At 38.4% G+C, this 26,575-nt stretch overlaps 1 protein-coding gene across 4 annotated transcripts in view; it reads right to left on the bottom strand.

Annotated features, from left to right (window-relative positions):
* Positions 1-309: 309 nt before the first annotated feature.
* Positions 310-26,575, bottom strand: part of TMEM62 (transmembrane protein 62) — a 30,492-nt gene continuing 4,226 nt past the window's right edge. The window contains exons 1-14 of one of the 4 annotated variants that reach the window (XM_081967670.1): positions 25,089-25,374; positions 24,321-24,432; positions 21,450-21,587; positions 20,935-20,980; positions 19,329-19,470; positions 16,529-16,653; positions 15,605-15,727; positions 14,370-14,525; positions 12,695-12,854; positions 10,521-10,634; positions 8,465-8,549; positions 6,874-6,978; positions 4,919-5,037; positions 310-2,284 (exon numbers count right to left, since the gene is read on the bottom strand). In XM_081967670.1, coding sequence (XP_081823796.1) covers positions 1,958-2,284; positions 4,919-5,037; positions 6,874-6,978; positions 8,465-8,549; positions 10,521-10,634; positions 12,695-12,854; positions 14,370-14,525; positions 15,605-15,727; positions 16,529-16,653; positions 19,329-19,470; positions 20,935-20,980; positions 21,450-21,587; positions 24,321-24,432; positions 25,089-25,277 — 1,941 coding nt within the window. In that variant the 5' untranslated portion in view covers positions 25,278-25,374 and the 3' untranslated portion in view covers positions 310-1,957. Of the gene's footprint in view, positions 2,285-4,918; positions 5,038-6,873; positions 6,979-8,464; positions 8,550-10,520; positions 10,635-12,694; positions 12,855-14,369; positions 14,526-15,604; positions 15,728-16,528; positions 16,654-19,328; positions 19,471-20,934; positions 20,981-21,449; positions 21,588-24,320; positions 24,433-24,622; positions 24,749-25,088; positions 25,376-26,575 lie in introns of those variants that run through there. The other 3 variants (XM_081967672.1, XM_081967673.1, XM_081967671.1) reach the window with 3 other exon arrangements.

Raw genomic sequence — 26,575 nt, 5'->3', positions numbered from 1 at the left:
AAACCTGACTGAAACGGATCCAGGTAGACAGCTTCATCCAGGTACTGGGGAAGCTGAGGTGCTACCACACTCTCGACAACCTTCGTTACAAAGCGAAGGTTGGAGACCGGACAATAGTTGGCTAAAGAAGTTGGGTCCAAATACATGATTGGGCAAATACATGATTGGAATAAATAGTACACAAAAACATTTTATTACAACAGAGATAAATTATGGAATTTTAAAAAATATTGAAAAAGAAAAGAAAAGTGCAATGTATATGCAGTCTCAGCCTGTACATGTTATTAAATTAACAATGGGGCACAAATTAGAGGCAGTGTTTGTATATTTATTGTATGTGCATTAGAAGAAAAAAATGGCTGAGGCTCACTCCTTTACAATACACATACATAGTCCCAGCCATATCATGTGCAAGATTATATGGAGTTTTATAACTACATCTCTTGGATTATTTTCAGTAAACATATAAACATGCTGTGACTTGACCCATCAGCCATACCCATCCTAATCATAAGCTGTGATTCCTGGAAGCTGAAAAACATCAGGTCAGTTATTGATTATGGCATAAGATAAATTGTATTGGACAGAGACAGACTTCTACAAGGTTTAGCCATTGTCAGCAGGTGCTCATTTCACATGTGTAGTTTTATAATTGACTCATTTCATATAAGTACAGCATACACTTAATTGTATTTTTCGCATTCATTTTTTAACACGATGCAACATATTCTATTTTTTTACTGATTATCTCAGTTCCTGCATGACAAAAGTGAAGAACACTGTTTATTTCCATTTCACTGTGATCTCATCCAGCAGAATAGTCATGAACCAAGAAAATCAGAAATATTCCACAGCAACCGATTGCTAATAGGCTACATTGATCTGTTAAGTATTAAATCTGTTAAGTACATATGCAACGTTAATACTGGCAATAATCCAGAAAGCTTTGCAAGAAATTATGTGCATTTCAGTGGATTCCTACCTACCTGAAATTACTAGAGGAAACCACCAGGAATTTGACATAAAGCTATCGTCCATATGCAAGCAGGCAGAAGGCATAAACATTTTCATCTGAATTCATATATTAAACCATGGCCTTTACATGTATGGTTTGCTTAAACATGAATTATTTGAAAAACAAAACGCTATTTGTTAAAGTTCACACAATATGCTAAATCTAAATCAAAGTTTGATTTTAATTCAGTTTATAAGCCACATGGCCAGGTTTGCACAGCATACTCTGACTCTGAAGACAGATAGGAAGTAGTGAGGCGCTTCCTGAAGCAAAGGCAATGCTTTTCATTAACTTTGATTATGAGTCTATTGCAATCGGGCATCATATTAACAATTCAGAAATTACGGACCCTGTTGTAAATAATATCCAAAGGAATTATATCATTTTTTCTTCTCATGAAATCTGTTACAGTACAATATACATAAAGACTACAGAACTTTGGTTAAAACCCAGGATAGTTTGAAAAACATTTTTGAAAAATGGAGGCTGGAGTTGGGGAAAGGACTGAGTTTGAAAAGGAAAGCAGGCAAAAGTGATTGACATGACTTAACAGGCTTTTAATTAGGGCTGAGTCAATTACTATTCAACAAAGGGCAAATATCCCATTTTTAGGTAAATCATCTGATAAAGAAACACACAAAAGTAGAAACAATTACAAAACATTACAATAGTCCATATATTTCGTCTAGCATGAAAACAGTATGATGTCAAAAACAGTATTAATATAAATATAATAAAGCGTTTCCTGAGGCAAATAGTGTCACTTTTTTCTAAAAGTTTTATTACAGAGCAGCACAGAAGGGGTTTCATGGTAATCCTGACCTTCATAATCAATTGTCTCTGCAATCAGAACATAAGACATAGAGACTGGAAGTAGTTCACAGCTTTATCACTTAACAGTTTAAGTGAATGTATACTCCAGGCTCCTGAAAAAAGGAAGCATCAGGAAGTTTGGTAGTTCTTCATATCTACAGTAAAGGTTCTCAGCAAAATAGATTCCATTGCCCAAATTCTGTAGACCAGGAAGAGGGTTAGTGCAGCAACCCAAGTTTTCATTGGAGAGAGAAAAAAAGAAAGAATTCCATATGTCTTCAGTAGAAAGTAACAGGAAAAGACTTGCCAGAAAAATAGAAGTGACATGATTAAATGGATGGGCACAGTCCAATATGGTTTGATAAGATACAGATGAGAACGAAAACACTGGCCTTGGCAACGCAGCAACAGGCACCAACATGTGTACGCCATCAGTGGTAGGTTGAAAAATAACACCTATCAAACAAAAACATTCTTTGAGCACATGCAGGAATATAAATACATAAAATTACTCTGAACACTAAGCGTATGAAGCCATACATAAAATGCACATATAGTAGATCTGTGATGGTATAGGAATGACAGGCTGTAACTTTACAATAAAGTAGCATTAGCTCATCTGGCCATGTTCCCTGTCTGGTCTTCCTTGCATGATGACAAGATCTCTTATAGCAAGGTTTCATCTAGCTATATTAACTAAGCTGTAACTAAACTGGTGACTAAGAAAACTAGCAAATGTGACAACAAATAGCCACTTTCTTCTTGGAACACTTTTAAAACATTGCCCTACTTAAACTTTATCTTTCAGGGTTGTACACTTCAGAATCTTACAATAAGCTGAAAAGCATCAATTTTTAAAAAATTATACCCTCGCATATTTAGAAACAATATATGTTACACATTTCAGTGGGAGAACACTTGTGGATTTAGCACACTCTGAAAAACATTGATTACATATTAAAGAAAAGAATTGATGCATTTGTTGTCAAATAGTGGGGTATTAAACATACTTGTGAAAGAGAAGCTCATTCATATTTCTCAGCAGGAAGTTCTGTTGATCACTACAAACATAGAGGGTGCTATGGGCCCATGGCAGGAAACTAGCCTACATCAGTGTTTTTCAAATTTGACTACTTTAAGTGGCTGTGGACTTCAATTCTGGGAATTGAAGTCCTCGATATCTTAAAGTTGCTGAGTTTGGCAGGATGGGGGGTGGGGGGGGTGACCTAAACCAATAAAGGAGAATATTTGTAACTCAGAATTGAAATGAGGGGTCCTTGGTGCTTTCTGAGCTTGGTTGTTTTCTTGCAGATGTTTCATTATCTAAACTAGATAACATCTTGTTATGATGTTTCCTTGTTTGAGTAATAAAACATCTGCAAGAAAACAACCAAGCTTAACACCAAGGATCCCTCAAAATGACCTACAATTAACTTTTTAAAAAAGCAATGAGGTTACAGCTGTCCCCAAGTCAAATAAAAACTGCAATTACAAAAGTTTTCTCCATTGGGAAAATACAGAGTTGGCTTAATATACTATATTGCCAAAAGTATTCGCTCACCTGCCTTTACTCACATATGAACTTACTATAAGTGACATCCCATTCCTGATCTATAGGGTTTAATATGACGTCGGTCCACTCTTTGCAGCTATAACAGCTCCAACTCTTCTGGGAAGGCTGTCCACAAGGTTTAGGAGTGTGTTTATGGGAATTTTTGACCATTCTTCCAGAAGCGCATTTGTGAGGTCACACACTGATGTTGGACGAGTTTACGTGGCCTACCACTTCGTGGCTGTTGCTGTCATTCCCAAACGCTTCCACGTTCTTATAATACAGCTGACAGTTGACTATGGAATATTTAGGAGCGAGGAAATTTTACGACTGGATTTGTTGCATAGGTGGCATCCTATCACAGTTCCACGCTGGAATTCACTGAGCTCCTGAGAGCGACCCATTCTTTCACAAACGTTTGTAAAAACAGCCTGCATGCCTAGATACTTGATTTTATACACTTGTGGCCATGGAAGTGATTGGAACACCTGATTCTGGTTATTTGGATGGGTGAGCGAATACTTTTAGCAATATGGTGTACGTAAATACAATTTCAAAATAGAACTTTAGCAGTATCAACAGATCTTCATTTGAGATAAAATGGAAAAAGCAGATCAATCCTCAAGCAAATCTATTTATTCAGGTAGATGTCCATAAAATGCTCTCTGTGGAACTGCTCTGACAAATGTTCAAAATATCATCTTGTGTAAAGCTGCAACGATCAGGCCCGTTGCGTTTCACATTTATTTATTGCCTTACCTGAACTTCAGTGACGGATCTGTGGATAGGTCTTAAAGTGCAGGAGATTATAAAATCCTATAAGGACTGGGGCCCAATTATTTGAAAGTGTGTCTCCTTTCAAGAAGCACAGCCTGGAGGTGTGGGGCCCCAAATGGTTGTCATTTCCCCTGCCCCCTTGACTAAGCTGTCTTCCCCTTCCTTTGTAGTATGCTTGGCCATTTACACTTGCCCTGCCTTTTACTAAAATGGGACTGTCATTTGCATCCACAAGTGGGATGGCAGGAACACAGGGATGAATCTCTTGATAGAGTGGCCTTCCTTAGTAGGCTTATTGGCTCCTTCTTTTAGCTATTGGTGAATTGCCAAAATGTTATTTTGCCTAATACTTGGCTTTCCTGCTTCAAATATTTGTAATATAGGTCTTAGTTCTTGTGTTTGTCATTACGGTTTTTGTGTGATATTTTTTTTGTAAATAAATAAAATGTTATAATAAATAAGCACCATGGAAGTCTTACTGTCAAAAGGCAGAAAAGGGAGGGAGACATAAGCTCTAAACAAATACATACCTACTCCAACATGCTATGGAATTAACAATTATATGGAAAGTTAAATTTGTTCTGAAGAAATTGTATACATCTAAATAGTCTACTAAATGTACTACTGGAAGCTTGTTACAGTCATATTAACAAACAATGCTGTCTCTTAAGTTTGTTTTTTTTTAAATCTTGTAACGTATTTAACTATTGGGGAAAAAAAGATCAGAAGATTGTTATCAAAAACTATGCTGAGAATCCTACCTGTAAAATTCCAACAACGAAGGTTGAGCTGCCTTCAAAGAAGTGGCCATTAACAATTAACCCAAAAGAAAAGCAGATGCCCACATGACCTTCTATAAGCTCACCAATGAACCAGGGTCCTGATGGGGGAAAAACGGTATTATATTAAGGATATCCACAGCATTAAACAAGTATTTTTCCAGTTTGAAATCCTTGCTAATAATCACTAGGACAAAAAAATCCATATAGGTAACAAACTCCTGTAAATAATGCCATTTGATCAGTATAATCTATTCAGTTAATTAATTCACATATCAAACTATGCCTTGTTCACAATATTATACACTATGGTTTTAAAACCCCAATGGGAATGGTTTGTTCAACAAATTAAATCAGAACCAAACCAACCACATTATTGTGATTATTGTGATGTGTGAATTTAGTGAGTAAGATTTTTAAAATTAGACATAAAGGATTCTAATTTTTTTATATGTTATTATTTCTTTGCATTTCGTAAGAGAAATCACAAACTTTACAATATACAAGTACAAATACTTTAAAATATAACTTTTACTCTCCAAATATGCATTTTTAAAGAGATGCTGTGTTTCAATAAGTAGATACGATTAAGAAATGTGGATTTGGCCATTACTTCTGTCATGGACTCAGTGGCCAAATCTATAAAAAACAGAGATGCAGTACATTAGAAGCTGCATCATAAGCAGCAAACAGTAATATTGGAAAATATAAACAGTGAAGATTTGAGCAAAATTATTAGAAACATCTTAGTTTTGAGCAAGAATGCTGCCTTTTTATCAATGCAAAGAGAGACAGTCCTCAAATTATGACCACAATTGGGACCAAAGTTAAGCAATATGATTGTTGAGTGAGTTGTATGCAATTTGATGAATTTGTTGTCATGGTTATTAAGCAGATCACTGTGGTCATTAAGCAAATCAAATGACTGCAGAGAAGCTGCAATGGTTGTAAGTGTGAGGAGTAGTCATCAGTCACTTTTTAGCATTGGCATGTCTTCAAATGGTCATTAAATTAATAGTCATAAGTACAGGACTATCTGTGTATGCTTCTCAATAATCCTATACACAGGAATCCTTGGCAGCTACTGCATACAAAGGTCACCATTTCTTCTTCTTGGTATGAACTGCCTAATAAATCATCTCATATGTATCAGTTACGCATAAGAACAAGTCTAGTTAGATCTTGAATAGAGAGGGCTTTCAGAAAATTACAAGACTATAAGCTAGACTGAGAAACTGAAAAACTATCCTGGAAAAGGGCAAGGGTAAACTGTTCTTATACTGCAATCAAGAAAACCATCTATTATCCATACTCTACAGCTAGTCCTTGACTTACAACAGTTCCTTTTGTGACAGTTCGAAGTTACAACAGTGCTGGAAAAAGTGATTTATAACCATTTTTCCCACTTACGACCATTGCAGCATTCTAATGGTCACGTGATCAAAATCCAGACGCTTGGCAACTGACTCATATTTATGACTGTTGCAGCGTCCCAGGGTGATCAACTTCTGCGACCTTCTGACAAACAAAAGTCAATAGGGAAGCCAGATTCACTTCACAACGGTGTTACTAACTTAACAGCTGCAGTGATTTACTTAAGAACAGTGGCAAGAAAGTTGTAAAATGGGGCAAAACTCTGAACCACTGCCTCGTTTAGCAACAGAAATTTTGGGCTCAATTCTGGTCGTAAGTCAAGGACTGCTGTACGTTATGCGTCCATGAAATTATCAGAAGCTGGGTTCTACTAGAAGATTTTCCTGTTTTTTAAAAAATCTATGAAGTGTTTGGGTTTTTAAAAATCTAAATTATGCCAATACATGGTTCAAATGGTTACATTTGTAAGAATTCATTATTTTTTCATTTAGAACCCTATTAAAATGTTTTGCAATAAAGTATTTAGAAATTAATAAACTGCTTTTCACATTCTTTGCACTTACCTAGAACAGTATATAAATTCAGCACCAGAAACGAGTAGAAGAATAAATCTATTTTGCTCAGGACATGAAGAGAAAAAGAGGCTCGTATTGCCACACCCAGAGGTTCTAAAACAGTAACATAAACTCAGTTCTAAATTATTGCTTGCTACTGCTGAAAACATACCAGGCCACAATTTTAGAAAGTGACATATCAACAACAGCTAGTGAAAAGTTGGATTAGAACCAGTGTTCCACTTGTTCTAGAAAGTACAGTATTGGACTAGAATTAGAGACAATCTGGTTTATGTCTATTCGTAGCCACAAAAGTTATTCAAGTGATTTTGGATAATCACTCTCAATTCAGATAACCTTACAGATTATTGTGAGGAAAAATTAGAGCAGTGCAACATACATTGCTTTGAATTCCTGAAGGAAGAGCATATAGAAATGTGACAAACTGTAATAAAAAAATACAATGTCCTAAATGTATTTGCCCAAATAATTCAAGATATACGATACAACCGCCCCACCCCCCTTAGGTTTTTAAATATTTAGATGTGAATACCATAAACATGTCACAAATAAAAATAAGAGAAATCGTAATATTTATCCGAATATTTTAAAATGAACTATTCTGATATTAGAATCTAATAGCTACTTTGTGTGATTAAAAATTAGCCCAATTCAAATGGTGTCATCAGTTTTCTAATAATGTTCTTATTAGAAAACATCAGCCTGTGCGAGAGAATCCTGTAGCTATGAAATAGTCACAAATGATCTGCTGATGTTTTTCCCATCATCATGTTGTCCAAATTTTGCAGGAGCAAAATTCTGGAAGTACAAAGCTGGGTACAGCTTATAATCAATATCTATCTTCCATATTTGGGGCAATGTAGGGACTGACATAGGCATGGGACAACTTTTTTAAAAAAAAATAGTTTCATTTAAACCGTGTACACCAATGTTACTGCCATCATTACTGACATTATAATCAGCTCTAGGCAAATTAAAAGATCCTCAATGACAACTAAGACAAGTGAGAGTTTCAAATAGAAATTCACTTGGAAAGTTGTTTAAAGCATTCCATTCATGTATAAAAATACATTATGTCAAGTATGTTGAGCATGGCTTCTGGAATTCTTTATCAGCAGTGGCCAAATACAGAAGGGACTATGTTTTTTTCTATGTAACAAAATAACATGTTGTCTCTCTTTGTGTTTCTGCTCTCTTGCCAGGACTGCTTGACTGTGTTTGTGTGCATGTTTCCGTGTGAAACATAGGGCAGGCTGAATACTCTCCACTCTGGGACAAATGACCAGGGGAGCAGGTCATCTATCTCTCCGAGTAGGAGGTAGTGCGAACTTTTCTCTGTAATATTTTTCTCTGCAGCCTCCAGTCGAATCTGGCCTGTTACTAAGCTAGATCTTTCTTTTGCTGGGTTTTTCCATGATGGTTAACATTAGGTTCATTCTGTTAAGTCTTCAGAGACTTAATCTGGATAATTACTGAGAGAACTGAGACCCTCTTCCATAATTTATTTTCAACAGGTCATTAGGCTTGAAAGAAGAAAAATGAAATGGAGAGGAGACGAAAGGAAAAAAATTGCTCTTACTTTTAAATTTAGGTTTTGCTCGAAACCGGAAAAAAATCAGCAAAGCAACTTGAAATATAATTGTTAATACAAAGAGTGTTCGTACCTGGAAAAAAAAAGTCAAAAGCAGCATGATATATTTTGAAAATGAAAAAAAGAAAAAGGTCAGCTACTATTAACTAACTTTTTCTATTATTAATAAATATATGAACGGAAGCTACTTCTCTCCTGTACTACAAAGAATTTCCTAGAGACAATAAAAAAAAGGTTAGGAAGGAAACAAAAAGACCAGAAGGCAACCTGCTCTCAAAACCCGACAATCAAACAGGAAACAATACGCTAATCAAGAAACTTCCAAGAAAACCACCACCAAAAATGGCAGGGCAGAGCACTGTATCTAAACCAAGAGCAAACCCCACACTCACTTGCACTGATGAAGTTACCTAGTTGGGTAATGTAAACTCTGCAAGGAAACAACCAAATTTGAAGACCGCCGATGAGGGCTGGCTTTCTGATAACCTGTTCCAGAGCAATGTAGGGCCTCACAGGCACAACCAGCACCTTGGGTTGCATACAGAAGCCAATCAGCAGCCAGTGCAGCTCCAAAAGTAACAGGATCATCCAAGTATACAGAGATACAACCATCACAGCACAGTCCACCACATTTTCCATTAACCCGTTGCAGCCAAAAGATAATAATGTTTATCTACCAGATCTATCTATCTATCCATCCATCCATCCATCCATCATTTATCAATGTATAGATTTATATGGATGCCCATCTTAAACAAGGTAACTTTGGATGGTGTACAATAAGTAAATTTTTATACAATAAGTAATAAACAAGGATTTCCATGAATGCCAGTCTGGTTCCGGATGTAATTGAAGGTACTGGTGATCACCACCGGGATTCCCCCCACCCCCAACCTGTGCAGGCAGAGGAGGCTTGCTGCCGGCTGCATTGGCCCAAGTATTCCAGCTGGTGGTGACCAGGAGAAGGACTTTCTCTGCTGTTGCATCTGCCTCTGGAACATCTTGCCTCCCAGAGAGAGGTCAGCCCCAACCCTCCTGACTTTTCATACAAGACTACGCTCTGCCAATTAGTTTGGGGCCCCAATGGGGAAACAGCACAGTGCAGGTAGTTGATCTATTAACAACACATCCTATCTCTTCCCCATCCTACACATGCCCTCATCTTTTAATTGCACTGTAGTAGTTGATTTTTATTTATGTTTTTAATTTATGTAGTTTTTATCTTTTATGATTGTAAGCCTTCCAGAGTTACCTTGAGGTAAGAAGGGAAGCCAATAACTTTTACAAATAAATAAATACATTCCATTACACCTGCCTTCTCCCAACTTCCTTTCACACTTTTTCCCATTGCTGCTCAGACTTCACTGGACCCATCAGCTTTTGCTGCAACGCTGCTACTTATGTGGGGTGAGATCTGCGCTGGGCCTGCTCACAACTCCACAACTCTAGAGGGTAGGAGGAGGCGAGAGGAAGCTTGTTTCCAAAGCACCACATATATATTTTGCCAATACCAACAAACCTGCCCATCTTTTCCCGACTTCTGGGTGCAGACAGCTCAGTTTGTATCAGCAAGTTTGCAATTCGAAAGTTCATTAATAATGTCTATATTAGGTAGTCCTCGACGTAAGGCCATAATCAGGACTAGAGTTTCTATTGCTAAGCAAGAGGGTTAAGTGAGTTGTGCCCAATTTCATGACCAGTTGTTAAGCAAATCACTGTAGTCATTAAGTGAATCATGCAGTCATTAAGCAAATCTGGTTTCCTTCATTGACTTTGCTTGTAGAAAGCTGGATGGGAAGATTGGAAATGGCAATCAGGAGACTCCAGAATGCTGCAGCTGTCATAAGCAGGTTGCCAAGTGTCTAAATTTTGATCATATGACCGTGGGGATGCTGCAACAATTGTAAATGTGAAGATCAGTTGTAAGTCATTTTTTATCAATGCTGTTGCAACTTTCAATGGTCACTAAACAATTGATTGTAAATCAAGGACAACCTTTATATCCATCCGTCCATTGTTCCCTCCTATCTGAAAGAATACTCACCCATATATAGTGGTCAGTAAGAAGCAGCCAAGATGCCAGAAGACCAAATTTAAGAGAAAGGTTTTCCTGCATAGCAAATGTATGAAACTGAGTGGCACTTCTACCACTGATATCCTAAAAACAGGACCAAAACAAGGATTAATATACTTTTCAGGACTATGCTCCATTTTTTAATTTTTTTAGCCCCCCCCCCCATGTATCCTCACCCAAAGGGGAGATTTCTATTAAATCAGTCTGCCATTTTGTACAAATCAGGTTTCCAGTCCTCATCTTCCCATAGATCTGCTATTAATTAGCCCACCAACTCCCTTTTCTAGCAGTGCCTTCTCTTATTCCCATAAGCTCACACAGTTTTTGATGGGCCTATGTCCTATGACATACCTGCCAATCTTCTCAGCACCTCCCTCTCTTCCAATAATCAGCCTCCCTTACTTCTTTTGAAAACTACTGGATTTTCTACACTACATTTTTTCTAAAATTCCTTATCTTAGTAACATCCCGTCCTCCAAATTTCTACATGCCTCCATTCAATTCTTGCAGTTCTGTTCTATGACACAATATGGCATTATAGGAAAGCAACTAATAACTATTAATAAAATATCCAGTTTAACAACTAGGTAAAGGTAAAAGTTCCCACACACATGCGTGCTAGTTGTTTCCGGCTCTAGGGGAAGTGCTCATCTCCATTTCTAAGCCAAAGAGACAGTGCTGTCCAAAGACATCTCCATGGTCATGTGGCCGGAATGGCTAAACACCAAAGGCGCACGGAGGGCTGTTACCTTCCCACCAAAGTGATCCCTATTTTTCTACTTGCATTTTTTATGTACTTTCAAACTGCTAGGTTGGCAGAAGCTGGGACAAGTAACAGGAGCTCACTCTGTTACATGGAGCTAGGGATTTGAACCGTTGAACTGCCAACCTTCTGATCGACAAACTCAGCATCTTAGTCACTGAGCCACCATGTCCCTGGTGACTACTAAGGTATATTCTAATGGCAGACTTGTATACTCAAAGTTCTTGTTATTTGTTGTTTAAATATATTCTCTTAATCCTTACTGTAGCATTTAATTTTGGTCATATCATTGAATAGTTGCCCCATTCTATGTTTCACTGTTTAACTGTGCTGCCAGTAATTAGAATAGAATAGAATAGAATAACAGAGTTGGAAGGGACCTTGGAGGTCTTCTAATCCAACCCCCTGCTTAGGCATGATACCCTACACTACTTCAGACAAATGGTTATCCAACATCTTCTTTAAAATATCCAGTGTTGCAGCATTTACAACTTCCGGAGGCAAGTTTTTCCACTGATTAATTGTTCTAAGTGTCAGGAAAGTTTGAGACAATGCCAGTCATTGTTTACATTTTATTTCTCATTCTTTTCCAGAATGGCAGGTTCCCCAACTGTTTGGGGTAGTAGAATCATTTGAAAGGACATTGAAGGTATTATCATAAAATGCCTGCTAAGGTGGCTTGCCCAGTCAGAAAATACCCATTTACCAGAAGAAGCCATGGTGGCATAGTGATTGAATGCAGCTATTGCAGGTTAACTCTGCCCACTTCCTGGAGTTCGATCCTGACCAGCTGAAGGTTGACTCAACCCTTCATCCTTGTGATGTCAGTAAAATAAGGACCCAGATTGTTGGGGGCAATATGCTGACATTTATAAATTGCTTAGGGTGTGCTGAAAAGCACTATGAAGTGGTTTATAAGTTTAAGGGCTACTGCTAGTGAGAGGCTGCTACCATCTTCCTACATGAATCTCCTCTCCCTTCCTCCTCCTTTTTTGCAATACCCAGCTCTGAGAAAGCTCTGCAATATATTGATGATATTTATATTTTGGAAACGAAGTATTATGTTTGAGGTTGGTGCTTTGCAGCATGCTAGCTTCCAATTTAATTTTTGATATTACAATATTTTTTTAAAACATGAACTTGGCTATGGACCCTGATGAGTGTTTAGAAACTTCTGTGGATATATTGGTGTCTATAAATACCATGTTGTTGAAACATACCTATCCTTATGCTACGTCTACTGCTCCTACTTAGAAAGGCTGGAAGACAGCAATATCCCCAAGGTTACCTATTGAATAATCATAAATAAGCAGAAATTCTGCCAAATGCATTTTTTCTGCCAAACATATGATAGAATGATGAATAATAGCAAAAAACTCACTGCAACAGTTACAGCTATCTGATGAAATCCGTGACTGTAGTTTTGCGGGGACCATTTCAGGACATAGAGAGGTCCAGACACCTGAATAGCATCTCCAAGATAAATGTCATCAATCATGATCTTGACAAACTTGATAGGAGAAGGAGAGAAGGCCAAAATTCTAAGTACAAGAATATAGTGGGACTTATTAATGGTATCACACATATGCTTAAATTAAAAGCCACTATGTACCGTATTTTTCGGAGTATAAGACACACCTTTTTCCCTCAAAAAAGAGACTGAAAATCTGGGTGCGTCTTATACACCGAATACAGCATTTGTTTGCTTCCTGAAACCCCACCGCTGCCTTCACCAAAATGGTCGTGCAGAGCCTCTAGGAAGCTTTCAGAGAGCGCCTGGGGGCTGGGGAGGGCAGAAATGAGAAAAAAACGGGCCATTTATTGCTCTTTGTCCCCCCACCCCCGGAACACTCTACAAGCCTCCTAAAGGCTATTCATACCCTTTTTTTTGAAAATGTTTGGGAGGTTTGCAGAGTGTAAAAACTTTTTTTAAAAAATTTGCCTCTTCAAAACCTTGGTGCATCTTATACTCCGGTGTGTCTTATACTCCGAAAAATACGGTATGTAGTGTAATGCTATAGGAGAAAAACATATTATCCTCACTGAAGTATTTACAATAATTTACTATCTCATTATAGTCTTGATTGTGATCAATAAAGGCTAGAATTTGTAGAATGATTGTTTGGGAAACCAATGTAAAATAAAAATGTAGTTAGAAACAGCAGTGCAGTGAAAGAAGAATGCAGGGGAACACAACTCCAGGATTTTTTCCAGCCATTGCTCACTAGTATCACCTGCACATTCTGACAGATAAATGAGGTGATAAAAATAATTTCAAATGTTATTATTGTTTGAGACAGTGTCGCACAGTACAGAAAGAACCATATTTCTATGGTATTCCTTTCTGAATGAACAATACAAATGCTAGTACTTCTTTGTAAGACTGCTACCTTCCAATTAAATAAATTTTTGCTAAAGTTCACTTTCTTTTACAACTCAAACCTCTGCAGTTCAAAAGTAAGCACCAATGGAATCTAACTATGTTCTTAACTACAGATTCGGACTCAGGTTATGCAAGTAATTCTCCTCTTTGTGGTGTGTTTTGTGAGAGAGAGAGAGAGAGAGAGAACAAAGTGACCACAAGTACTCTAAATTTATTTTTTACTTAAAATGCTACGTAAACCCAGATTTTCATATGTTGTCTGAAATTAGATATTTTGTTGCTAGGCAAAGCAACTACCATTATTTTGCCAGAAGAAAGATAGGTTCCTAGAGCATTGACAAAGCAGAGCAGAAAAAGCTTCTCTGTTTGTCTCAGTCTTTTTCATCATTCACAGCATGCAAGGAATTAATTGCGGGCATAAAGGATTTAACTATTCCTTCTCCCCCCACCATCCTCCATGATATGTCCTACACTAATTGAGCCACTATATTTCCTCTGTTTTTTTACATTTAAAAAAAAAGTAATACAGAAGCAATGAGAAAGTTAGCTGAGATATATTTAGACTTTGCAGCAAAGGTGATGCAAGCAACTGCAAGAGTGATTAATTGAACTGGCTATAGGATGACTGGCAGGTTAGCTCCCACATCATTGCTAATCAAAACACGTAAATTACCTAATATGGGTAGAATGAAGAATTCTCTGCAGTGGTTCATGAGCATAGCTACTGTAAAGGTATGATTTAGGATTGGTGATAAGAACTACAGGCCATTCTTCAAATTTCAGGTCAGCAAAACTGAAGAGATCGTGATCAAAAGCAAGAATCCGATACCTAATATTCAACAATTAAAATAATATTTTAAGTAACAAAGAACATCTTAAACAATAGAACCCCATTATTAAGATATTTATTTACTTATTTTATTCATTTTATATGCCACCCATCTCCCTGATCAGGTGACTCTGGACAGCTTAGAGATTATGAAAAGATAAAGCAGGTGTTTTTTAAAAAAAATGAAAAACAAACAAACCAGGAACCAAGCGATGGATGGTACAGGGATGACATTGTCTTATCCCGTTAGCCATCTCCAGTGATGAGCACTCCCCTCGTGACCTCAAACTAGTTAGCCACGCCATGTTTTAATACCTTTCTTTGAAGGCCAAAAGGGTGGGAAAGTTTTCCCTGCTAGTGGTGTAGAAGGGACCACAGCGAAAAACGCTCTTCTCTTTGACCTGCCCACTTGACCTAGTAGATGGGATCCGTAGTAGACCTCTTCTGTTGGTTTAAATGGGGTGAGTTAGCCCCTTAGGGGCTAGATGACTCCTCTGTTACCCTTGACCCATGTAATATAGGGATTTAAAAGTAATAACCAACACCTTGAACTGAACCCAGAAGCAAACTGGTAACCAATGCACTTGTGAAATAGCGGTGCCACTCTAGAGGCCTACAGAACTGGGCATGCTGCTGCATTTTCTGCACTCACTACAGCTTCTGAATGCTCTTTAAGGATAGCCCCATGTAGATAATCGATAATCCAACCAAGAGATGATTAGGGCATTAATTACCATGTGCAATCCCTCATGATCCAGGTAAGGGCACAACTGGCACACAACACAAAGTTGCGCAAAGGCCCCTCTAGTCATGATTGCCACCTGCTCTTCAAGCAGGAGTCATGAGTCTAGAAGAACCTCCAGTTTGCAAAGACCGAGTCTTTCGGGAGTAGTGCAACTCCATCCAGAACTAAAAATGATAAACAACTGGATCCTGAGGTCCCTTGCACCCACAACCACTCTGTCTTGCTGAGGGTTCAGCTGAAGCTTGGTCTTCCCCATCCAGACCCCTATAGCTTCCAGGCACTGAGAAATGACAGAAAATAGAAAATAAATAAATATTACCTTTGATTTACTTACTTCCTACTAGTCTTCCAGTCTCCCAACTCCAGTTCTAAAGTCCCATCAGGATGACGTGTATGAAGGACAGGCATCAGGCCACCCAATGTATGGAAATGCCCACACAAATAAACTAAGGCAAAACTAATCAAAGCAAAATATTTTATTAATGCATAGCATACAATCTCTTTACTTGGAACTTTTACCACTGTAAATTCTAAAAAAAACCAGGAGCGTAGCAATAATAATAATAATAATAATAATAATAATAATAATAATAATAATAATAATAATATGAAGAAGAAGAAGAAAAAAAAGAAAAAGAAGAAAAACAAACTATGTTTAACTTTTGAAAGGAGTAAGAACCACAGAATTAAAAGATGGGGAATTCAAAGCTACAAATGAATCCAAATTCGTACTCTGCTACCTAAAAAACTGAAAATAAAAAGTGGTGTCAACAAAACTGTAAAACTGAGAGGAGGAATACCCTTGCTGTAGACTGAACTACATCAAGCTGGACTAGCTTCACCTGGCAGTCAATACTGGGCAGGTTTTGCCCATTATTGCACAGAACGTAGCGATATTATAAATTATGAAGCAGATTATGTCAAAAGATAGTAGAGGAATGACAAATTGGTCTGTACTGCCTTGTAACCTGTTGAATGAGTCTATGTAAACTGAGTAGGAGAAGAGACTGTGGTTTTGATTTTTCCATTGCATGTCCTGGGAAAGGGGATCGTCTTAATGCCTTTCGTTCACTTAGGAAAGGGCATTGCAACATGAAGAATTATTATTGTTAGAATTATTAGCTTCTAGCCAATTAACAATGTAATTTAAACAATAATTATTTCTTGTTATTCCTTAATACAAAATGAATGAGTAATTTTAAAAAAGAAGAAAGTAAACAATTAATATATTTCCAGAAGAAATAAAAAAAAATAGTACCGCATGGCTGCTCGTATCCCTGGAGATACAGAGATGATTGATGAGGTAGGGTAATGGCCAAACAAAATTGTGTGGTTACTCTCATGGCTTTCTGAGATCAATGCAGACAACTCCTCCATTTTATTCTGAAATGAAAAAGTGTAAAGGTTTTAATATTAAATTGAAAACAGTCAACACATACATGCAGTTTTTAAACACAATACTAGTACTGGAAACCATGAGCATCTTTAAAGTCCTAGTTACAAATAATATGTGTAAGCCACCCAGAGTTGTCTCTATCTAGATCAGGAGTGTCAAATTCAAGGCCCGCAGCCAACCCATGAGATGCTTAGATCGGCCTATGGGGCTGTCCTGGACACAGCGAAGGACCAGCCCACAGTGCCTCTGCCAGCAAAAGCAGAGCTCACCCACAGCCCTCCTGAGCTCCATTTTAACTGGCAGAGGGTTGCAGGAGGCCGTCGCAGGCGAAAACGAAGCTCAGGAGCCCATTTTTGCTGGCACAGTGCTCCCGTCACCACGGACACCCTTGACATGAGTGATGTCAAGCTGGCCACACACCCTGGTCACATCCCGCCAGCCCTCCCGAGGTAAAACACAATTCTGATGCAGCCCTCAAAGAAATCGAGTTTGACATCGCTCCTCTAGATGAAGTGGGCAGCACACAAATCTAATAAAATAAAGATCTCCAAATGGTTCCCATTTAACAGTTTAAAAAAAAAATACAGATTTTATTTTTATATCCCCCAAACACACACAGGGGCTATATGCTGGAGTACAATCACAATTTCTCACATAGGTATTAAGACATCCCAGGGAATGCAGAGAAAGAAAAGAAAAAAAGAAAATCTAACATGCTCAAGTGAAATACTAAAGCTCACAGTGAAAACAGAAAAGATTACATGTACTCCAAAAGGTTTCTTGTGGTTTTCGTTTTTGAATAAAATTACAACTAAAAAAATCAGTGTTGCGAATCAGTGTGTATTAATTTCAGTCACTCAATGAAGACAAATAAATCAAACTACTAGAGCTTTGGAATCTGTCCCAGTGCTCTTGAAGTGATTCTGGATAATATATAAAGAAGAAGATGGAAAAATCAATACAAAATAATGTAGTTTGTTAAAATATACTAAAACAATGATGTGCTGCTCAGAACTGAGGTTGATTTGGGGATTGAATTTATGCTGAATCCAAGGAACAGGGAAGTAAAACTTATTTATATAAAGCTATGTCAGCATATCAAGCATAGAAAATTCTCAAAGAGTTTCTAAGCAAAATCTACAGTCTTATGCATATGGAAAATAATGCCAAACATTATAGACAGATAAAAATACTTTCATTATATAATTTAATTTATTATAATAAACTATCCTTTAATTCTTAGGCTTTACTTCTGTTCAAAAATATATTTGGTAGAGATCTGAACAAGGATGCTGAGATCTATAAAACACTGTACTGTAATATAAAATATATTTGGCAGAGACTTATTTAGCTATCTTAATTTATGAATTACGGTTATTTGTAAATAAGTATTATTGTGCTACCATGTGTGTTTTATTTTTACATTTTGAGATATCTTTAGATCTGTAAGTGGCTCTCAGCCTTTTAATATTTCAAAGTAAATAAAGGAAAAGGCATATATACAACTGGGATGTTTCTAAGAAACCTTATATTTATATTTTAGAATACAGACAGAACTGTGAACTGAGTTTGATCTTTCTAATGCAGCCAAATAATTTTCTAAACCACCTTGATTTTCATCATATTATAGCAGAATCATAGCATATTTAAAAATAAAACAATTCCAACAGATTAGCTTAATACTCTTTTTCTAATTATCACTGACAGATTCTCTTAAGGAAATACTTAGTAGAATCTTGAGTCTGACAGAGAACTAATAATATAGGACAATTAGCTGGCCTTCCCGTAGAACCCAGCTGTTCCCGAAGATTGTTCTGTGACCCAAAATAAGGATTTCCCCCCCTTTGCAATTAATGAATGCAATGGAGGTCTGTGTGCAAAGAAACAATAATAAGGAACGGGTGTTTTGCTAGAGACCTATATGATTGCAAAACTACTTAAATCTCCCCTGATTCTTTTTTCCATAGGAAATGAAATCTCACGAAAAGATTTAGTGACTGCATATAAAACTGACACCATAGGAAACTAAATCCACTCTCTCTTTGAAAATGCTCACTTTTCAGAGACATGAGGTAAATCAACATCATTGATAAATGACTGTACTGCATATCTCAAAGGCTGCAAGTAGGAAGAAATACTGCAGGTGAATATAGGCAATCCTTGACTAACGACCACAATTGAGCCCAAAATTTATGTTGCTAAGTGAGACTGTCAAATGAGTTTTGCCCCATTTTATGATCTTTCTTGCCACACTTCAGTGAAGCACTGCAGTTGTTCAGTTAAAATCACGGTGGTTAAGTGAATTTGGATTTCCCGTTGATTTTGCTTGTCGGAAGGTCGCAAACGATGTTCACATGATCCTGGGGCACTGCAATGTCATAAATATGAACCAGTTGCCAAGCATCTGAATTTTGATCACATGATCATTGGGATGCTCAACAGTCATAAGTGTGAAAAACGGTCCTAAGTCACTTTTTTCACTGTCGTCGTTACTTCAAACATCACTAAACAAATGTTTGTAAGTTGAGGACTACCTGTACTCAGAACACTTCATCCAGAAGTATAGCCAGACAGTATAGTTAACACATATAAGACACACAACTGGCCTCAATTTTTTTCTGATCTTTTGATTTAATAAAACATTGTTTTTTTCTAACATTACCGCATTTAATATCCCATAGAAATTGTAGGGTCTCCTGGGACCTGGATTAAGACTTGCATCCACACAGATAAAAGAATATTTTCCAAAAGATGTTTTATGAACATAATGGAAGGAGCCATCTTTCTGCCATGCAGAATATTTCCTGCCAAAGAAAAGGATTTAAGAACAATTCTAATTGAAATATATTATAGTAGAAGCTTGTAAGAATAACAGAAATAATACAGATACATCTGTGTTCAGTTCATCACCATTCTTTACTTGTCAATAAAAATAATAATAATAATAATAATAATAATAATAATAATAATAATAATAATAATAATAATAATAATAATCGCTGCTATCGCCGCCCTGTTCCTTGTGCCGGCTGCACACATCCCATTGCCTGCTGTGCCGCTCTGCTCAGACTTGCCCGGGCAAGTCTTCCGGTGCAGCAGGCAATGGGATTTGTGGGCGCAACAGGCGGGAAGAACAGGGTGGTGACAGCAGCGGCTTTTTTGGAGTGTTCAAGACCTCCAGTTTTTGGTGGCCTGCAGCCAGCCGCCGCTGCCAGGAAGCAGCTGGCCAAGAGGCGGCGGCTGGGAGGTTTGTCACAGTCGCATCGAAAAACAGAGCTTGCCTTCCCGAGTCCATACCAGCCGCCACGGGAGGAAAGTAAGCAGCCCAAAGAGGCAGTCATGGGGGAGGAAGGGTGGCTAGGACCTGGGCCTCTGAAGGAGTGGAAACAGGACTGGCAAGGGAGAGCATGCAGCATGCAGGAGGTCTTTGACAGATTAGGCCAGGCCTGGGCAGAAAATAGGTAAATAGGTAGAAATTCAAATTTTCCTAATGGGTTCTGAGTGGCTGTGGCCATGAGTGACATTGAGTTGGCCATGCCCACTCAGGCACATGACACCCCCTCCCAAAGCCACGCCCACAGAACCAGTAGTAAAAAAAAATTGAATCCCACCACTTTCCTACTGTCTAAGTCTGCCTCCAGCTCCGCTGGCAGCTGACGGGCCACAACACTAAGATAAAACCTTGGTTACCTATAATTGGAAACCCAGATTAGTATAGTATAGTTAATACCACTTAGCAATAGCACTTACTTATATATCACTTCACAGTGCTTTACAGCCCTTTCTAACAGTTTACAGATTCAGCATATAGGCTACAAACCAGAAGACCTGGATTCTAGTCCTGTCCTAGACACAAAGCCAGTTCGATGACCTTAGGCCAGGGGTGTCCAAACTTGGGAACTTTAAGACTTGTGGACTTCAACTCCCAGAATTCCCCAGCCAGCCATGCTGGCTGGGGAATTCTGGCAGTTGAAGTCCACAAGTCTTAAAGTTCCCAAGTTTGGACACTCCTGCCTTAGGCTAATCATTCTTTCTCAGCCCTTAGGAAGCAGGCAATGACAAAAAAAATGTCAAGAAAACTGCAGGCAGTCTCCCATAATTGGACACAATTGAAGAGAAAGGAAAACCCTATAACTGACCTTAAAATAATTAATTGACAAAATACATTAAGAGTCAACATTTTGGTACATGTATCTTTTTTAAATAGGAATTTCTATCCATCATATATCATTCTGGACTGCTGAAACCATCATTACATGCTAACATACCTGTAGTAATTACGAACATTCTCCAAGCTAGGTATGTTGAATGTATCTGCAATGAAAATGGCAAACATTTCAATCCAATTTCAAGATAAAGCTAGGAATTTTAAAAAAGTAGTCTAAGTTTTAAAAAAATCATTGCAGTGTGAACTTGAAAGAGAAGCAGGATGCCTAGGGAGGAAAGCAAGATTCATTGCACAAACCAAAGACTGAGATGCTTTTTGGGGAAACTAAAATTATATAATTTAAGGAAATTTACAACAGAATGGGCAAAATAAAATTACCACAAAAGCTACATATATAAACAATATTCTCTTACTTTAAAATATATATTTATACTTTGCAGACAAAGTGATTCCAGACATTTTTAAAAAAATTGTTATGGTATATACATGATTTAAATAATTTATATAATATCAAAATATTAAACATGGTTACATGAGGAGCTATGACAGTCTAGCATTTCCTATTGATAAACATAAAATTAGAATTACATGCCTAAAGTCTTGTTTCTATCTTACCATGATTTCCTTTTATGTCTATCCATTTCGTTTTTTCCATGACCTTAGTTCTTTTTAAGATTGTCTGGTAAGTTTGCCACTCCTCCTCAAACTGATCAGACCCAAATCCATCCTTTGTTTTGGCATCAGTCAAGTCACCTGTTTAGTGAATAGAGAAGAGCTGCAGAACCCAATGAACAATAGAATGCAGAATAAACCAAATGCCACTGATAAACTATTTAGAAATTAGGTTTGACACCTACTGCAGCATATTACCACATTATGTCCATATGTTGTCAGGGTTCCAAGTAACACCCCCAACGAAAGAAGACTCTGAGGCTTGAGTTTCCTCTTTATTAGAGATGTCATATTGACACATCTGGGAAAACCTGAATCTGAAAATTTCCAGGTTTTCCCCACCCAAGTGAAAGTTCAAGTCCTTGCCCAGCACCCACATGTCCATCACATGGTCCAATCAGGCACCGTCCCAACTGGAGATGCCTCTCAGTCACACCACTCTTGGTGCAGGGCAAGATGACCTTTACTCTCTTGACAAAGGAATGTTATTTAGATTATATATCTCCCATACTCCATATAATCCTCCCTCCCATTTTCCCACCGTAGAAAACGTGGCATGCCTGAAGGCCCATGTAAAAGATGGCCTGACATATGTTTCCTTTGAACTTATAGAAAATGTCAGTATCTGCGCTCTACATGTTTTTACATAGGGTTCATATTCTACATCGGATCTGGGCATTTTACCACCTGCAGGCGGGTAATCTGGGAATCTGGTTCAGAGCAAGATTTCTAAAGAACAAGGCAGAGAAGCCTTTATAATGCCTTGGTAAGGCCACACTTGGAATACTGCATTCAGTTTTGGTCACCACGATGTAGAAAAGATGCGGAGACTCTAGAAAGAGTGCAGAGAAGACCAACAAAGAGGATTAGGAGACTGGAGACTAAAACATATGAAGAACGGTTGCAGGAACTGGGTATGTCTAGTTTAATAGAAAGAAGGACTAGGGGAGACATGATAGCAGTGTTCCAATATCTCAGGGGTTGCCACAAAAAAGAGGGAGTCAAACTATTCTCCAAGGCACATGAGGGTACAAGAAGCAATGGGTGGAAACTAATCAAGGAGAGAAGTAACTTAGAAATGAGGAGAAATTTCCTGACAGTTAGAACAATTAATCAGTGGAACAGCTTGCCTCCAGAAGTTGTGAATGCCCCAACACTGGAAGTCTTTAAGAAGATTTTGGATAGCCATTTGTCTGAAACGGTATAGGGTTTCCTGCCTAGGCAGGGGGTTGGACTAGAAGACCTCCAAGGTCCCTTCCAACTCTGCTATTGTATTGTATTGTATTGTAAAACAGCTTAGCTTGTTAATTAGTTCCTATCCCAAAGCTGACTCTGAATAAAGTCCTTTAATTTTAAATTCTATTAACCATATAGGAGTGAGGCACAGTGCCATACTGCACTGTAGACCAGCATACAGTGGGGTGGTCTCAGCCTTCCTCCAAACCTAGCCTACTAGCTGCTGCCAAATATACTTTTTGAAGTGGCTTGAAATATATTCATAGACTTCTCACACTATAAAAAAAGACTACCTATCATTTAATAAACTGCAAGATCCTCAAGAAATGCTAGTGAACCTCAACTAGCCAACCTCTTTTCTTAATCAGCTGCATGTAGTATTCATATATGGCAGATTAGCATACTAACAGTCCACTAATCTTAACTAGATTAACTCTAAAGTCAGCAAAAAAAAAATTGAGGTGTTTCTTAAAAGGCCTCGTATAGACTAATATTAAATCCAACTAGTTATTCAACATATCCGTATGTGTATATGCATCTAAGTGTATAATAAATGATGAATACAGAATGTCAAACAATCAGAATAAAACAATTTGATAACACTGTTAGAAAAAGAAAGAAGTCCAAGGTCAATCTCTTAAATATGCGAATCAGTCTTTCCACTCCAAGCAAGACATTTTGTTGGGCATATCATGATTGAAAAAATTCATTTGGTGCCACTCAGGCTCTTTCAAAGGGTGCGGGTTCTTTTAGAGGGTGAGGGATCTTAACAGAGGTCTCAGGCAAATATTTAGGCACAAAATCATCTGATGAGGCTGACATGTTAATATAATTTTGAGGGATATCCAATCTGACTTAGAACCATGGACTTTACTTGTAGTTTCCCATCGAAAACTAAGCTGGTCCAACAGCCCACCTTAACTTTTCGAAATTAATCAATATTAGCTGATAGTTAAAGGTAAAGGTTCCCCTCGCACATATGTGCTAGTCATTCCCGACTCTAGGGGGCAGTGCTCATCTCCGTTTCAAAGCCAAAGAGCCAGTGTTGTCCAGAGACGTCCTCGTGGTCATATGGCTGGCATGACTAAACGCCGAAGGGGCACGTAACACTGTTATCTTCCCACCAGAGATGGTTCCTATTTTTTCTACTTGCATTTTTACATGCTTTCGAACTGCTAGGTTGGCAGAAGCTGGGACAAGTAACGGGAGCTCACTCCCGTTACACAGTGCTAGGAATTCAACACCGAACTGCCGACCTTCCTGATCAACAAGCTCAGTGTCTTAGCCACTTAGAGAACGAAGTCTAAATAAACTGCATATTTACTTTTATCTGTAAGAGAAAACAAATATGCAATTGCAAAAAGTGGCAGAAAGAGGAGAGGAGGAACTGTTTCTGGTATTTCAGGTTTTTGGGTAGTCCCTCAATTGCTCAGAACTTATATAGTAACCTTTTCAGTGGCCCAGCTTGTTTTTTTTAATTTTAAAGGAGGTCCTACCAAACAAGTAACCAGCACTGCAGCATATTCCCCAAAGAATTAAAGTGTAATATAAATAGGAAACAAAAAGGAAATAACTCACCTGTCACTAACGTAAGAGCAGGTTGGATTATGGGAATTGTTTCTTTACAGAATTTCTCAAAATCAGAAGTTCGACTGGGACTCAGAAACTTACTGATATGCAGATCTGACACCTACAATAACAATAATAGGCTGACATTAAAAAAAGAAATAAGGCTATCTAATAACTCTTTACAAAAACAGTTGTGTACAACAAAGGTATAGAAAAATAAGTGTTAACTGGAAAACAAACAATAATAATTTAAATTTCACAACTAGCCCTTTTAGATGACTCAGTTTCCCCACACATACAATGACACACACCTTTTCACCAAGTGTACAGCAGAACAGAAATGAGCAGCTCATTTTACAGGGTTTTCCCCCCCATCCCCTCAAAAATACGAATGCAAAGTATCACCAAACAGGATACAACTTTTCTAACTATGGTTCGTGAACAGCGGATTCAAATCATCCTAATCCAGCAAATTGGAAATGTGACTTCCTCTTTATTGATTGGAACTAGTCATTTCCTACTCTTTCATTACTCAATAGTTTTTCTCAATTTTATTCTCTCCTTTTAACATTTCCCCCCTCTATCCTTCTAAATCTAAGGGGAGAAGAAAGCCTGTATCTTGAAACGGGAACGTAATTTTGGTTAGTCACGTATGGTTCTCTATCGAAATTACAGTAGCTTCTAACGGGTCCAGCCAATTGAAAAAGAAACCAACGCCGCTGCTTTTATCCGGGAAACCCGGAAAGCTTCCAAGTCGCGCCACCAGTTGCCACTTGCCTGAATCACCCAGAAAAGGTTGTTGGCTTCATCCCCGGGAGCCGGCTCGGAAGCGAATGAGCGAGCTGGGACCCGGGGTTGTTGGGGCCCCGCAAAACTGTACCGATCCATCAATATTGTCACCGTCACCATCGCGACCGCCAGCAGCCCAGCCAACAATCGCAGCATTTTCGTCCGCCTCTTCCACATCCACTGCCAGGCGTGAATCAACGGTCCCGGTCTTCCATCGGCAACGGGCCACCGCCACCCGCTTCCGCCCCCCTGATTGCCGGCTCTGCGGGCTCCTACGCCACTCAAGTTGCATTAGCCCGCCCCTCTCGGGTCCCTATTGGAGGACGGAGAATCCCTTCGCGAGGACTCCGCCCAGCAGCGGGATGGCAAATATAGATCTGCTAACTGGATTAAGGTCGCCTGGGAATCTCAGACTCCTCTCACCAAGAAATAGTTATGTATTTAGGTGGTTCTCTTGCGAAAAATTGTTCCTCACGTTGGGCGTGTGATTTTGACCAGAAAAATAGCAGCTGCCTGGATTGTTGGGAAATTTATTGAAGAGAACGCCCAGGCAGACAGGCAGATTGACCGATTCCTGGGTAGTTTTCTTCTAGCTGGGAAACAATAATACAATAGTAGAGTTAGAAGGGACCTTGGAGGTCTTCTAGTCCAACCCCCTGCCTAGGCAGGAAACCCTATACCGTTTCAGACAGATGGCTATCCAACATCTTCTTAAAGACTTCTAGTGTTGGGGCATTCACAACTTCTGGAGGCAAGCTGTTCCACTGATTAATTGTTCTAACTGTCAGGAAATTTCTCCTCAGTTCTAAGTTGCTTCTCTCCTTGATTAGTTTCCACCCATTGCTTCTTGTTCTACCCTCAGGTGCCTTGGAGAATAGTTTGACTCCCTCTTCTTTGTGAGGGAGATATTGGAACAATGCTATCATGTCTCCCCTAGTCCTTCTTTCTCTTAAGCTAAATATACCCAGTTCCTGCAACCGTTCTTCATGTGTTTTAGTCTCCAGTCCCCTAATCATCTTTGTGGCTCTTCTCTGCACTCTTTCTAGAGTCTCCACATCTTTTCTACATCGTGGCGACCAGAACTGAATGCAGTATTCCAAGTGTGGCTTACCAAGGCATTATAAAGTGGTATTAACACTTCACGTGATCTGGATTCTATCCCTTTAATAAACATTAAACTTTGTGTTGGGTTATTCATTCATTTGGAATAAAGGAACAGAATATTGCTTGGGTTTAAACCTTATCTGCCTTAAGGCACTTTTTGCAGGACAGGCAACATTTAAGTAATTATTATGTGAACCCAAGTATTGTGATTTGTAAACCTCAGATAATTTTAGTAGGTCAGGTGAACCTTATCAGTTACAGAAAGGAAGAAAAAAGAGTGGGGGAAATCCAATGGAACTAGGCAGTTCATGAATGTGTTGCTTTGGGACAGTGCTTTTGACATTCTTTATTGATAGAATTTTATGAGCATC

Source organism: Natrix helvetica, assembly GCF_964273705.1.
Source record: "Natrix helvetica genome assembly, chromosome: 1".
In the NCBI taxonomy this organism is placed as follows: Eukaryota; Metazoa; Chordata; class Lepidosauria; order Squamata; family Natricidae; genus Natrix; species Natrix helvetica.
This window is presented reverse-complemented; position numbering and strand designations above follow the sequence as displayed.